Genomic DNA, 13,660 nt, shown 5'->3' with positions numbered 1-13,660 from the left:
AATGTGCACATATTGTCTACTGTGGTGATGAAATTCAACGGACATTCTTCATTAGTAGTAAGTAGTCCCTTTTTTTAGAGAGCAGAATTGTGAGAACTGAACTTAAGTATCCTGTTAACCTTTACATCAACTGTATTACTATCTTTATATTCAGCTATAGCTACACTGTCTAGTAATTCACCAAAATCATGTGTAGCAGTCAATAATGTAATACTTTTTCCATTCTTAATGTAATACAGCTCGTTAATTTCATAATCGGCCAGCAACGTAATAACTTTTTGCCGATAACGTAATAAGTTTCATTATTAAATGAAAATGTAAAATATTACTGGCTAGTTGTTACAGTATTAACTTGTATTACATTAAGAATGGAGACATCGTGTTATTGCTATGTTAGTGCATTATTGGTAGCTGTTACTTTATTGGCTGCTACATAGTGTCAGAACTATATTTAGTCACCCTAAGAATCTATGCTGTTAAGCTGATTAAAGATATTTGACAACAGTGTACTATCTAAAAATTATACAAATTTGAGCATTTTAGTCATGTCCACTTCTATCAGTTCAAAATTACAACAGGGTAAATATGTTGGCTTTTTATAACCGGAACAACTGCCTTTCAGTACAGAATCTGTATTTGATCACATTGTTTCATATTTTATATACATACATACATACATACATACATACATACATACAAACACACACCCCAATGTGCCAAAACATTATGACCACCCCCTTGTGAAGTGAATCATGTTAACTAGCTCATAAAAATGTGTGTCAGGGTCTGTAATATGTTAGATGATAAGCTAGCATACAGTACTTGTCAATATGTTAAATGTAGAAGAAATTAACCGGGATAAAGATCTGAGTGACTTTGACAAGGACTAAATCGTTATGGCCAGGTAACTGGGTCAGAGCATCTCTGAAACAGCAAGACTTGTGGGGTGCTTACGGTCAGCTGTGGTGGGTACCTACAGAGAGTAGTCTGATGAGGGAAAAGCCACAAACTGCTGATGGGGTGTTGGGCAGCCAAGACTCGTCGATCCAAGATGTGGACAAAAGGTATCCCGTTTGGTACAAAAGAACAGAACAGTTACTGTCATGCAATGGCAGGTAATTTTGATGATGGTCACGAGAGGACTGTATCACACGGCTGCTGCGTATGGCATGCGTATTTAAAAGATACGTGGGATTGTTTTGACAAAAATTGTTACCAGCACATACCACTGACATGTAGAAGTTATGTGCTGCATGACAATATTATCAGTAAAGTTACTGAATGCATGTATGGATTCACTTCATTCCTTGAATCAGTGATGTTTACAATAAAATCACTTTTCAAGTGTAATTGGTTGTGTGACAAGCTGTTTTACAGGTGCAGAGAAATTGTGAAACATGATTTAAAAGAAAACGAAAAATTAAATAGATTATGGGTAAAATGTGTCACTTGATCATATATCAACTGTGTGAGCCCCGCAACTTCTGTGACATTGTTTTCCAATTCAAAGAAAAAGTGGCACGGATAAAACGTTGGTTACACGAGGAACGTCCACTGCAGAGAAGCAAGTAAGAAGGCAAGCAATTCTAGTCTGCCATTACTCTGAAACGAGCCATTCATCAGTTTTGAAACCTTTTAACGTCTAGACTTTAAAATTTGGTAAAACGTAGGGCTGTGGAAAAGTACAGGAAAAACAAGCTGTATGAAAAGTTTCTACTAATCAACAAACTTTAAAATTACGATTTCGGAAAACAATGAAAAAAGGGTTATTTGACGTTTTCGCATTTTTTAGAAGTGGGATATTCGAGGGGTTTTCAGACTAGCCAATGGGACGAAACTTACTTTGGACAAACGGAGTTGTGACGCTGTTTTTTGTGAATACAGAGGAAGTTGCTTTCGTGCCCCTGCCTTTATAATCGTGAGCTAGATCGGTAAAGCAGACAGAGCAAGACCTTCAATCCGATTTTCAACATGAACGACGATGGGAAATATTTGGTTTATCATGGGCTTTTACTTCCAAAAGAGACTCACAATGAAGACAGTCTGAAATACGCTGCGGAATTGCAAATTCGAGATGATGATATTTTTGTACTGACATACCCGAAGTCCGGTAAGACAAAACTAACATCCACGGCCTACTTATTTCACATCTGAAAAGGTGTTTCATCAGTAAACAGAAACCGTAAAATAGATGATAAAATATGCATTTCGATCTATCGCACCTATAATAGCTGTTGGCGCACGATATATTATGAAAAATGCAAGCAAAATTTATTTTATGTCTATACGCTTAATCCCATTACATAAGCATGCATACTACAAAATAAATAAACGGTAATTAGGTGGAGCGAATATTTTGTTGTCTTAAAAGTATCCATATTGGCTCAAATATAACTTTTTTTTCCCTCAACCTAGAGTTGGCTCGAAGCCATTTGCTATAATCCAACATAATCCCTTGCTTGCTCCGACAAGAATCAAAAATTCTAAGTATGTGTCTCCTTCAGACTCAGACTGTTGAGATATATTGGCCTATATATGCCTGTGTGAATAGTGGGATGTATGTTTTACCCACCAAATGAAAAAACCTGTTATTTTGACCGTGTGGGGATATTTTTCCACTCCCCACAAGATGAAACTCTAACTTTATAAATTCTGTTACTACAGTTAAAAACCTATAAATGCCAAAATTATTGTATATTGTTTGGTTACTTATGGTTAAGGTTAGGACTGGGTAGGAGTTGTCTGCTATATCTGGATTAGAGTTTTTTTCCATAGAAATGAATGGAGAGTCCCCACAAAGATATAATTACAAACCTCTGTGTTTGTGTGTGTGTGTGTGTGTGTGTGTGTGAGAGAGAGAGAGAGAGAGAGAGAGAGAGAGAGAGAAAGAGAGAAAAAAACTAACTGATACATATGACAAAACTTCCAGGTACCACATGGATGCAAGAGATTCTCCCGCTGCTTCTAAATGGAGGAGACCTAACACCAGTTAAGACTATACCAAACTGGGATCGGGTTCCTTGGTTAGAGGAGACCAGGGCTGCGCTGGTTCTGAAAAATCAAACCCTTCCACGCACTATGGTCTCTCACCTGCCGTATAATCTAATGCCTCGCACATTTTTCACCTCCAAAGCCAAGGTAGGTATATATCTGTTTGGTGCGAAATCTTCACTTTGTCTCACCGTTTAATATATCTTACATATATTTTAAAAGAGCACTTCTTTCGTTATCAGGTCATTTACGTCACCCGCAATCCAAAGGATGTAGCGGTGTCATCTTTTTACTTCCACAAGATGGCGAGCTTTCTTGATGATCCGGGAACTTTTGATGAATTCCTGGACAAGTTTCTTTCTGGACAAGGTGAGAGAGGAAGACACCACTATATAATGATAATAATCATTGACATTGTGTTTTACATAGTGCATATATTTATTTTTTCAATTTTATAGTGATGTTTGGAAAGTGGACAGATCACGTAAAAAGCTGGAGGAACACTGATTTGGGCGACAGAATTTTATACATAAATTATGAAGATTTGGTGAAGGTCAGTGCCCCCACTATTGCCTAAAATCCCCATGTCCCTTTGTTTTATATTTAATTTACTTTGCTTGTTTAGGCTGTTGTGGCTTAGTCCTATGTATTAGTCTTAGTCAATTTCATTCAGAAAACAGCATTGTGTGATGTTTTGTGCAATTTATTGTGAGTCAGTGTATATTTCTATATAGCTTGACAGCTTCTTCATTGTACTCTGTTGTTAAAACTTTGTGTCATTAAATACTTACATGTCGGCTATGTGTTGTAACAAATCATGCGGAGAAGTCTTGTTCAGATACTGAGGGGAACTGTAATCATAGAAACAGATCATATAAGAGTCACTGTTCTTTGAGCTAGTCACCTTGACATGTTTTCTTTGTTGAACTGTTGTGAATTTCTCATTTACTGTAGGATCTAACAGGAGCACTTGTCAAAATGTCACAGTTCCTGGGAAGGGAACACACTCCAGAGATATTACAGAAAGTGGCCATGCACTGCTCCTTCAGCAGCATGAAAAACAACATTATGTCAAATTACTCTCTGGTGCCACAAGACATTATGAACAGCAGCAAGTCATCCTTCATGAGGAAAGGTATAGGAAGATGACACTTAAGTATTATATATAGTCCTGCCTTAGGCAGTTCAAGAAAATGTTTAAAGCTTTTTATCTTGGCAGTTTACTATGTTTCATTACAATATGGAAATTAACAGTAACACATTTCTTGTTAACAGCAACACAGTTATTGATATCTTTTTGGATGCCTAGAAGAACATCACTTGGTTGAACACCATTTGGTTCCCAAACCTTTCCCCAGGGGCACCCCAGTCATTCCATGTATTTGTTAAATTTCACCACAAGCTCTGTTAATTAATTAATTTCATTAGTAAAATATTTCAGTGAGCTCTTTATTAGCCAGACATGGTGTGCTAGTAGTCAAAAATATGTGAGTGAATTGGGTGGTTGCTGCAAATACTTGGGGTCACTGTAGGAGAGGTTTGGAAACGGCTAAACTGAAACACTTTGACAGACTTAATACCATAATGCTACCTCAACATGAAGATCTTTTACACATCATTTTGTTTGACTGCCTACGATTTTTGCACAGTACACTATACTGGAAGAGTATAATTATACTGGCTGAGTGAAATAACCAATAAAAGATTATTATTTAAAAGATTGTTATTAGAATATAGCAATAGAAAGAACATGAACTGAATATTCTATAATATACAATATTCTTGAATATACAAGTCAAAGGTTAATTCTAAAAATGAGTTCATAAAATTCTAATATAGCTGGTAATGAATTGTATGTACTCTGTATGTAACTTCTATCCATCCATTTTCCGAACTGCTTATTCTTCTGGAGCCTATCCCAGAAGCTATGGGCATGAGGTGGGGAACAACCCAGGATGGGGGGCCAGCCCATCGCAGGACACATTCACACACCATTCACTCACACATGCACACCAATGGACAACTTAGTAACTCCAACTAACCTCAGCATGGCTTTGGATTGTGGGGGGGAAACTGGAGTACCCAGAGGAAACGCCACACACATGTTACCCAGACTCAAACCTTGGTCCCAGAGATATGCGGCAACAGTGCTAACCACTACACCACCATGCCGCCCTGTATTTAACTTCTGTAATAGATTTTTTCTCTCTGTGTTTAGGAATTGCTGGCGATTGGAAGAACCATTTTAGCCCAGAACAGGATGGAAAATTTACAACAATCCTAAAGGAGGAAATGAAAGGAACGTCCTTTAAATTGGATTGAGAGTCTTGGATTAAGAATAAACAAATTAAGGAAATAGTGGCATTAATAAACATTGTAATAGCAAAAAATAGAACTGTATACTGCATATGTTGAACTTTAATAATGTGAATGATTTATCTGATTCAATCATACATAATGACAGGTGTATTTTGTTTAATATTAATTTTATGTAACTAAAGTAAAATGTGAATGAGAAATGCTATAGTGAGATTATGAGACCGATACATATGTTTGGGTGATCCTAATAGTCAGGGGTGTGGAGCAATAGTGCATCGAAAGGTATACAGTAATAAATCTGTAAACCTGTCTTGTTTTAATCAACTTAACTTTTTTTAGTGCATCACTGTAAAAACTAAAATTAATTTAGATGTTATTTCAAACATATACTGTATAGAGATGGCTCAGTTTGCTTTTTGATATATTTTGATATATTTTTCCTCCATTAAAGAAGAAGAAAAAAGACTCACTTGTATAACACGGGAGCCAGAATTAAAAAAAATAAGCACTGTGGACTGTTGTGTTGGCTTGAACACAATGACTCCCAAACACTGAACAACATGAACAAAGCTGTTAGACACCATATTGTCCCAAGCGGATGCCATGTTATCATACCACCCATGCTTCCACCCCTCAGTAACTCATCTTAGACCTAACAATGCAAATAAAAATTTTGGAAAAGTCCAGAAGATCATAATGTCTAACTATTTAGTGTGATATATATTTAAGTAGCCTATTAGTTGTATCAGCATTGCATCTAATCAATACCTGAATGTCAAATCAAATTAATTCAGTACAATTCAAAAACTTTTTGACAATATTTATTGTCACATAACACAGAACTTCGACCAGCTGTCTGAAGTGAGATTTTCAATTAGATGTCTGCACACATATGTAACAGTCCTTACCTTGTAAATAGTTTGCTTTTGTATTTAACCGTGTAAATACACTTTTGATGTAGCTAATTTTAGGTTTATAATGGAATACTATAGATTAGCATTAGGATTTCCTGTGTGAGTCTGAAAGCGTCATGCCAAATTCTGCCTCAATTTAGCAAGCCTGAAAACGTACATTTCTAATTGATTTGTATAACAAAAACATTACTTTATACAGTTGTTAAAAAGCAGAAACTTGGAACAGTGAACATAAAATCACCAATAATTGTTAAATATGAAAATTATAGATTACCTGGATTCAAATAATTCAGTTTTATTTATATAGAGCATTTTGAGGGATGGCTAACATTTATTTAGGAGAGGTAGATCCTGTTTAACTAATCTACTTGAATTCTTTGAGGAAGCTATAAGAGAAATTGTTCACAAAAAGGCCTATGATGTGATCTACTTAGATTTCCAGAAGGTCTTTGATGTTGTCCTCCACAAACAGCTCTTGCTTAAGCTCAGAGCTGCAGGGATTTTAGGAACTGTAGCAATTTGGATCGAAAACTGGTTAACAGACAGGCAGCGAGTAGTTATTAGGGGCACAATGTCACAGTGGGCCTGCATCCATAGTGGGTTACCGCAGGGTTCAGTTTTAGGACCACTATTGTTCCTAATTTACATTAATCATATTAACATAGATATGTAAGGTAATCTATGCAGGGAACATAAATATGAAGTACATATATTTTATGGGTTCCACTAAAATAAAGGTAGCTGATAGTGAGAAAGACCTCGGTGTGTATGTTGATGCTTCCATGTCCCACTCTCACCAGTGTGGGGAAGCAATAAAAAGCCAATAGGATGTTGGGTTACATCTCTACATGTACATCTCTACAGTGTAGGTGTGTGGAGTTTAAGGCTAGGGAAGTGATGCTACGATTATATAATTCCTTGGTAAGACCCCACCTAAAATTATGTGTGCAGGTTTGGTCACCATATCTTAATAAGGACATTGCTGCCTTGGAAAAGGTACAACGTAGGACTGCGAGAATAATTCCTGGTCTTAGAGGAAGGTCTTATGAGGAGAAGCTAGCTGAGCTGAATCTGTTTATCCTTGAGCAAAGGAGACTAATGGGGGACATGATCCAGGTATATAGGATACTAACAGATCTGGATGCTGTTCAGGTAAATGACTATTTCAATATTAGTTTAAATACTAGAATTAGTGGGAGAACATTTTAAAATGAATTTGAAGAAGCACTTCTTTACACAGCGAGAGCAAGTTCTCCCCAAATGAGCTTGATGAGCCGAATGGCCTACTCTCATTTTTAAATTTCTTATGTCCTTATACCTATGTTTCTGTCAAGTAAGGAAGGTTTTGTGCCATCAGTTTTGTTAGTGATTATTCAGCACTAAGAACACATGCCAGGCAGCACAGGGAACAAGGCAGGGGCACTCCTTTTACAAGCGTTAGTATGTTTTTGTTAGCAAATTTTGGGACAACTTAGGCTTTTATTGTTAACATAGGGAAAAGCAAGAACGTTTTGTGTTATAATTGTAATATAATTCATTGTACTGGACTGGCACATAAACACTGTAAACAGTGCATAAATAAACACAAACATCACTATTGTCATATTTCCGTAAAGGATGTTACTACAAAAAAACATCAAGCTTGTCTTTTAAACACATCGTTAAGATATCTGTCCCCCTGTGATGATTTATATCAGCAAAGAAACAATGCAAAAATAGTGGTACCATTTCAAAATAAGTTTCATGAATGGTTCTACTGAGTGTTTATTTTCTACTTCTAGAACTGTATTTTGTATACTTTTAATGTTTGTGCAAGCGAATACAAAATGGACAGATTTTCCCCATAAATCTAATCTGCAATATACTGGCATAATCTGGTTAAACTGGTTTATTATTGCTAGTGTTCATTCATATTTATGTTTTTATATGCAAGAAGATTCCAGGAAAATTCACTTCACAGTCATATACTCACTACCTTCTTCCACAAACTATTATGCACAAATTGAATTAATTGATTTATTTCATATCTATGTGACTTGTATGATGTTGCCACCTCATTAAAAATTTTGTTTTGGGATTTCTTCTGTTTATTTCATTTTCCTTCCCTTCAGTTCCTCCCCCTTCCCCCAACCTGCAACGCTCAGAGATGGCATACACAGTTCCTTCTATAATATTTGTTTGAAGGTGGATTTCCAGGCATTATAAATCATTATACAGCCTTTACTGCACTACGTGACCATGCGAGAGTTTCGCTAGCTACAGCCTTCCCATCCACCGATAACACTAATTGACATCCTGCAATCTTTTCTAATTACTAGCAGCTAGGACTGAGACATCCAGGGAGTGGCTTTTAGGAGTGCGTGCATGTGTGTGTGTGTGTGCTCGTGTGCACATAGAAAACCGGGCCGACACCAGACTGGCTGACACCAGTCTAACTAAATGAACATGAGAGAAGAGATAATCATCATTACCATTTTGGGTGGTATAAATGGTTAATAAAACCAATTTCATTTTCTGAATTAGTAGTTGCACAAAAGAGCCTAGGTTATGTGTTTCAGGATTTCTGTTAGTCCTCTACTGTCACCCCTGTGTCTTGCACTCCCCAGACTTACAGGGGCCTGCAAACTGATATCAGCATATCAGAGTTTACTTAAAGGCATGAATGGGATGACTTTTAAAATCAGTGTACACTGTGTAACTGGAATGGTAACAGATAAGATTTTACATTGACGTTTGCATGGTATATTAATATCCAGTGGAGATGCTTCCTGTGTCATGGAAGGTCGTCAAAAGACCCGCCACTCATCAACTATGATGTAGCATAATTGATGTTGCTATCATTTTTTTGTGATTGTGCCAGTGTCCCTTCTCCCTCTGCAGTCTGTTTTACACAGTAACACTTCTCTTAGTCTACCTATCTGCTCCAGCAAAGGGATTTGATTTTAGTTTTGCAGTTATAGGGTTTGCTGTTTTCCACCTACAGTGTAAATGGTTTATTTGGCTTGGCTATTCCAATACTTATCTTCTGAACCACAGCCAGTCTATATTTTTGTTCTATTCAACTACTTATGCACTTGACTTTACTTTCCAAACAGTTCTACAGTCCTTGAGTACCTAGTTTAGGCATGTAGGTGATCTAGGAAGAAAAATGTGGACTGGCTGGAGTGGCCTAAGGACTGGATTGAGAATCAATACCATATAAGTAATACATAATAGGTGATACTGACCATCAAAGTTCCTTATTACCCATCTGCCATTATAAGAAAAGTGTCCATATTATGCCTGAAAGCAAACCAATACCTTGTCCACTCCAGAGATGAGGAACCCAGAATTACTGGATTCAGGGACTATAATGATTGCAGTGAGCATTACTTGGGGTCCATTAGTACTTTTTGGTCAGAATGTTGTTGGATACTTGCACAAATATTTTGGTGTGATTTCACTTTTGGGGCGGCATGGTGGTGCAGTGGTTAGCGCTGTTGCCTCATACCCCTGGCACCCGGGTTCGAGTCTCCACCTGGGTCACACGTATGTGTTGTTTGCATGTTCTCCCCATGTCGTCGTGGGGTTTCCTCCGGGTACTCCGGTTTCCCCCCACAGTCCAAAAATATGCTGAGGCTAATTGAACTTGCTAAATTGCCCATAGGTGTGTATGTGAGAGTGAATGGTGTGTGAGTGTGCCCTGCGATGGGCTGGCCCCCCATCCTGGGTTGTTCCCTGCCTCGTGCCCATTGCTTCCGGGATAGGCTCCGGACCCCCCGCGACCCAGTAGGATAAGCGGTTTGGAAAATGGATGGATGGATGGATTCATATGCTGTGAAATACCCCCAGCATCAACTTCCAGCTGCCCATTCAGTATAGGGTATCAGTTACTGGAAAAGTACAATACTGGGTAGAAGTCTCAGGTGCCTAAAGAAATTTATGTTTAAGCTTATTTATTTGGGCAGTAAGTGTATATCGCAAACAACAAAAAGAAGAATTTCTCATTATTCAGACAGATACTGAAATCTTGCTGGATGGCTAGAAGAACACTGCTTCGGGTCCCAAACCTCTCCCCAAGGGCACCCCAGCCATCCCATCTATTCATTAAATTTTACCATTGCCAATTAACTTAATAACTCAATAAACTTCTGGAGGTACAGATCAGCCAAAAAATGTGTACAGGTCCTAGAGTTCAACTAATATAAAGCGGACAGTGGGCAATTAGAGCAAATACTCTGGTGATTTGAGGAAAGACACTGACAGGCACAAAATCATAGTTTTATACCAACATAAATACAATACAGACATAATTCTTTTTGGCAGCCTATGACTTTTACACAGTATTGTATATAATTTCTAAGAATGATCACTGTAAGTCAACAAAAGCAATGAATAAATAAAAACCCAGTTCGAAGTGCATACTAATCACCAAAAGTATTTGCGCATAATTTGGAAAAAAATGTGGAAGGCAGGATACCCACAGAAAAGCGATATGTGGTGTTAAACATCATTTTAAAGTACTGATTGTTGTGTGCAGGCATCCGTTCCTTTTCCATAATGGCTCGGTGAGAACTGGAGCGTATTCCAGGAAGGACAGGGTATGGGACGTAGGACAGGGAGCAATTTAGCGGCCTCAATTCTGAAAACTATGGTAGGAATCCCAACCTTGGGGAGAACTTGAAAATTCTGCACATAGAGAACCAAGGTCAGGAATAAAACCCACAACCCTTGAGGATGGGGAATATTTAACAACAGGCCAGAAAGCCCCAATGACACCTACCCCTATGTAGCAGCACTGTTTGTACAGTTATTGATAGCTGTAACAACACATTATGTAATCACACAGCATTATGTAATAACTTGACAAAATGTAATACATTTTAACTTCATTATGTAATACCAACATATTTTGTGCCTGTCTGCCACATTTTGTAATAGACAGCTTGAACAAAATATGGCATAAATTTCCCTGTATTTAGTAATACATTTTTACATATTCTGGTAGTTACTACAAAATGTGGAGTTTGCACTTTTTCATGATGAAAATGTAATTATACAGTGAATTACGTAATAAACAAGCAAAATGGATGTCGTCACACACTTTGTCAAGTTATTACATAATGCAGTGTTACAGTTGCTTTTAGGGGAGGTATGTACATCTTGGGGGGCAGAGGATGGGGATGGGGGGTTTGCATCTACGTGTTTTCTCAGTGAATTGTACAATTCTGGTTCTGAGAAGATTGTGCATTGCTATTTGGTGTGTATATTTCACCTTCTCTCCTACAATGATCGAGATACTTCCAGATTTATTTATGTCCTCACTTCCTGGATGAAACCCAGACATAAGTTGATGGATACTTTATTATGATTGTGCGCATACATTACAGTCTTATGCTTTCTGTCTTGAAACAGGCCGAAAATAATTTAAAGATTTAGTATTTTATAGATGCTCATGGGGCATAGTATGTGGCTCAGCAGTGTAGGCCTCACTGCCTAAGATTAGAAGGTTGCTGATTGGAGCCTTGGCAGAAAGTCCATGTGTAAATGTCTCAAAGGAGAGCCACATGGGATATATGAAAAGATACATTCCAATGTACTTGTATGAATGGCAAAGAAAGGATTATTTCATTAAAACTGTCATATTATTCTGTTTCATCAACTGTATTAATATTTAGTCGATTGTACTAATATTGTAATATTATTATGTTTGTAAGATTTTCTAATAAAACTCATTTAAAGATTTTAAATGGACATAAAATTTGATTAGAAAAAGACAGAAAGGAGGTAACGCACAAAAGCCAACAGTGGAGCATGGAGCAAAAAAATGCTAGGGATGTTAGAGAATAACGGGAAGAACAGAGGAGTCAGCTTTTTTCTTTTCTGCGAGCTTTAAAAGTGCACGCTCCCCTATAATGAGGGAAAATGAGCCAGAGATGATAATCATTTTCGATAGCAGGCCCCAGTGGACAGTCTGGGTGTCCACAGACTGTGTTTAGGGACCTGCCATTGATATGCTATCAGCACGGAGGTGCTGGGAAGGGCTGATTGGAGGTGTGGCAGGCTGTCGAGATCAGACAAGTAGCACAGGGTTCATGCTGGGTGGTACACCACATAAAAGAGTATTTGCAGGGGACTTCCCTGTTTTGCGACGATGTCACCCTGCGGTCTACCCCAATGTGTTTCTTATGTAATTACACTGGTTACTGTTCATCCCATCTGGCACATTTTATTTTGAAGTTAGTATTTTTTAGGTGATTGGTGCAATGGACTTGTTCTGTAACATGAAAATGCCAAAAGAATTTTAACCTCAAGTGATATGACACTATAACATGCCTCCCGGCCCTGAAACTGCTCACGCCATTGGTTTACACTTTTCTGTCTTTATAATAAAGATCAGTCAGTGACAGTACTGAGGTAGCCCTATGACTAGGGCTAAATGATACTAGAAACAATTCACATGTTTGCCATAAATATTGTGATAACTTGTCGCCACAAGTTACAAAGTGCTTGCTTTTACTCACCATCTCCATGCTCAGATAGCATGCGGATGTGGGCCACTTCTGGTACTGCTGGCCCGGTTCTGGCACTGGCAAACGGATGTATGCCAAAAGTGGCCCACTTGTGATTAGACAAATGTGACCCAAATGTCACAAAACAGATATGGGCCACATATTAAATACTTTAAAAAATATATATTATATGGCTTGCGGCTCTGGCCCACTTCTGGCAAAGATATGGCAAATGTGCACTTGTGCTTATGGAAAAAGAAATGTTTTATAGGTGTAATGAGTGTGCTATTTGGACAGAGACAGAGCACATTACTTTATTTAAATTCATTATGCAACATTATAATGAACTAATATTTTTCATTGTATAGTACTAGCTGCATTATTTTAGGGTCAACAGGCAGTTAACATTGTTTTTAATAATAAATAATAATAATACATTTTATTTATAGGTGCCTTTTTGGACACTCAAAGATACCGTGAATGCAAAAGAACAATATAAATCATAAAACCATAATAATACAAAAAATACAAGAATATAAAACATAGGTTAAATTAGACAAAGCAACTGAATTCACAGAGCGAAAGCCAGCTTGAACAGGTGGGATTTGATTTGAAGAGTGATAGTGAGTCAATGTTTCTGAGCTCTGATGGTAATGAGTTCCAGAGCTGAGCGACTGAAAGCTCTGCTCCCCATGGTGGGAAGACGGGCGAGGGGGACAGTGAAATGGATGGCGGACGAGGATCTGAGGGTGCGAGAGGGAGTGGCAATTTGTAGGAGGTCGGACAGATATGGAGGGGCAAGGTTGTGGATGGCCTTAAATGTTAACAGCAAGATCTTCAAGTCAATATGGAACTCAACTGGCAGCCAGTGAAGCTGCTGCAAAACGGGAGTGATGTGGTGGACGAAGGGGGTTCGGGTGATAAAACGGGCAGCTGAATTTTGAA

General features: G+C 37.9%; 1 protein-coding gene across 2 annotated transcripts; it reads left to right on the top strand.

Moving 5' to 3' along the window:
• The first annotated feature begins 149 nt into the window (after positions 1-149).
• LOC125727114 (sulfotransferase 2B1-like) lies at positions 150-5,823 on the top strand. Of its 2 annotated transcripts, XM_049003817.1 has the most exons (7): positions 1,971-2,110; positions 2,416-2,487; positions 2,930-3,138; positions 3,234-3,360; positions 3,450-3,544; positions 3,946-4,126; positions 5,210-5,823. In XM_049003817.1, the coding sequence occupies exons 3-7, from the start codon at positions 2,941-2,943 to the stop codon at positions 5,311-5,313; spliced, it is 705 nt and encodes a 234-aa protein (XP_048859774.1). In that variant the 5' UTR covers positions 1,971-2,110; positions 2,416-2,487; positions 2,930-2,940; the 3' UTR covers positions 5,314-5,823. The 2 variants fall into 2 exon arrangements, with proteins under 2 accessions (XP_048859773.1, XP_048859774.1); XM_049003816.1 differs by lacking the exon at positions 2,416-2,487 and having other exon boundaries at positions 150-2,110.
• Positions 5,824-13,660: the final 7,837 nt, after the last annotated feature.

The sequence above is a fragment of the Brienomyrus brachyistius genome, unplaced genomic scaffold (assembly GCF_023856365.1).
Source record: "Brienomyrus brachyistius isolate T26 unplaced genomic scaffold, BBRACH_0.4 scaffold86, whole genome shotgun sequence".
Classification (NCBI taxonomy): Eukaryota; Metazoa; Chordata; class Actinopteri; order Osteoglossiformes; family Mormyridae; genus Brienomyrus; species Brienomyrus brachyistius.
This window is presented reverse-complemented; position numbering and strand designations above follow the sequence as displayed.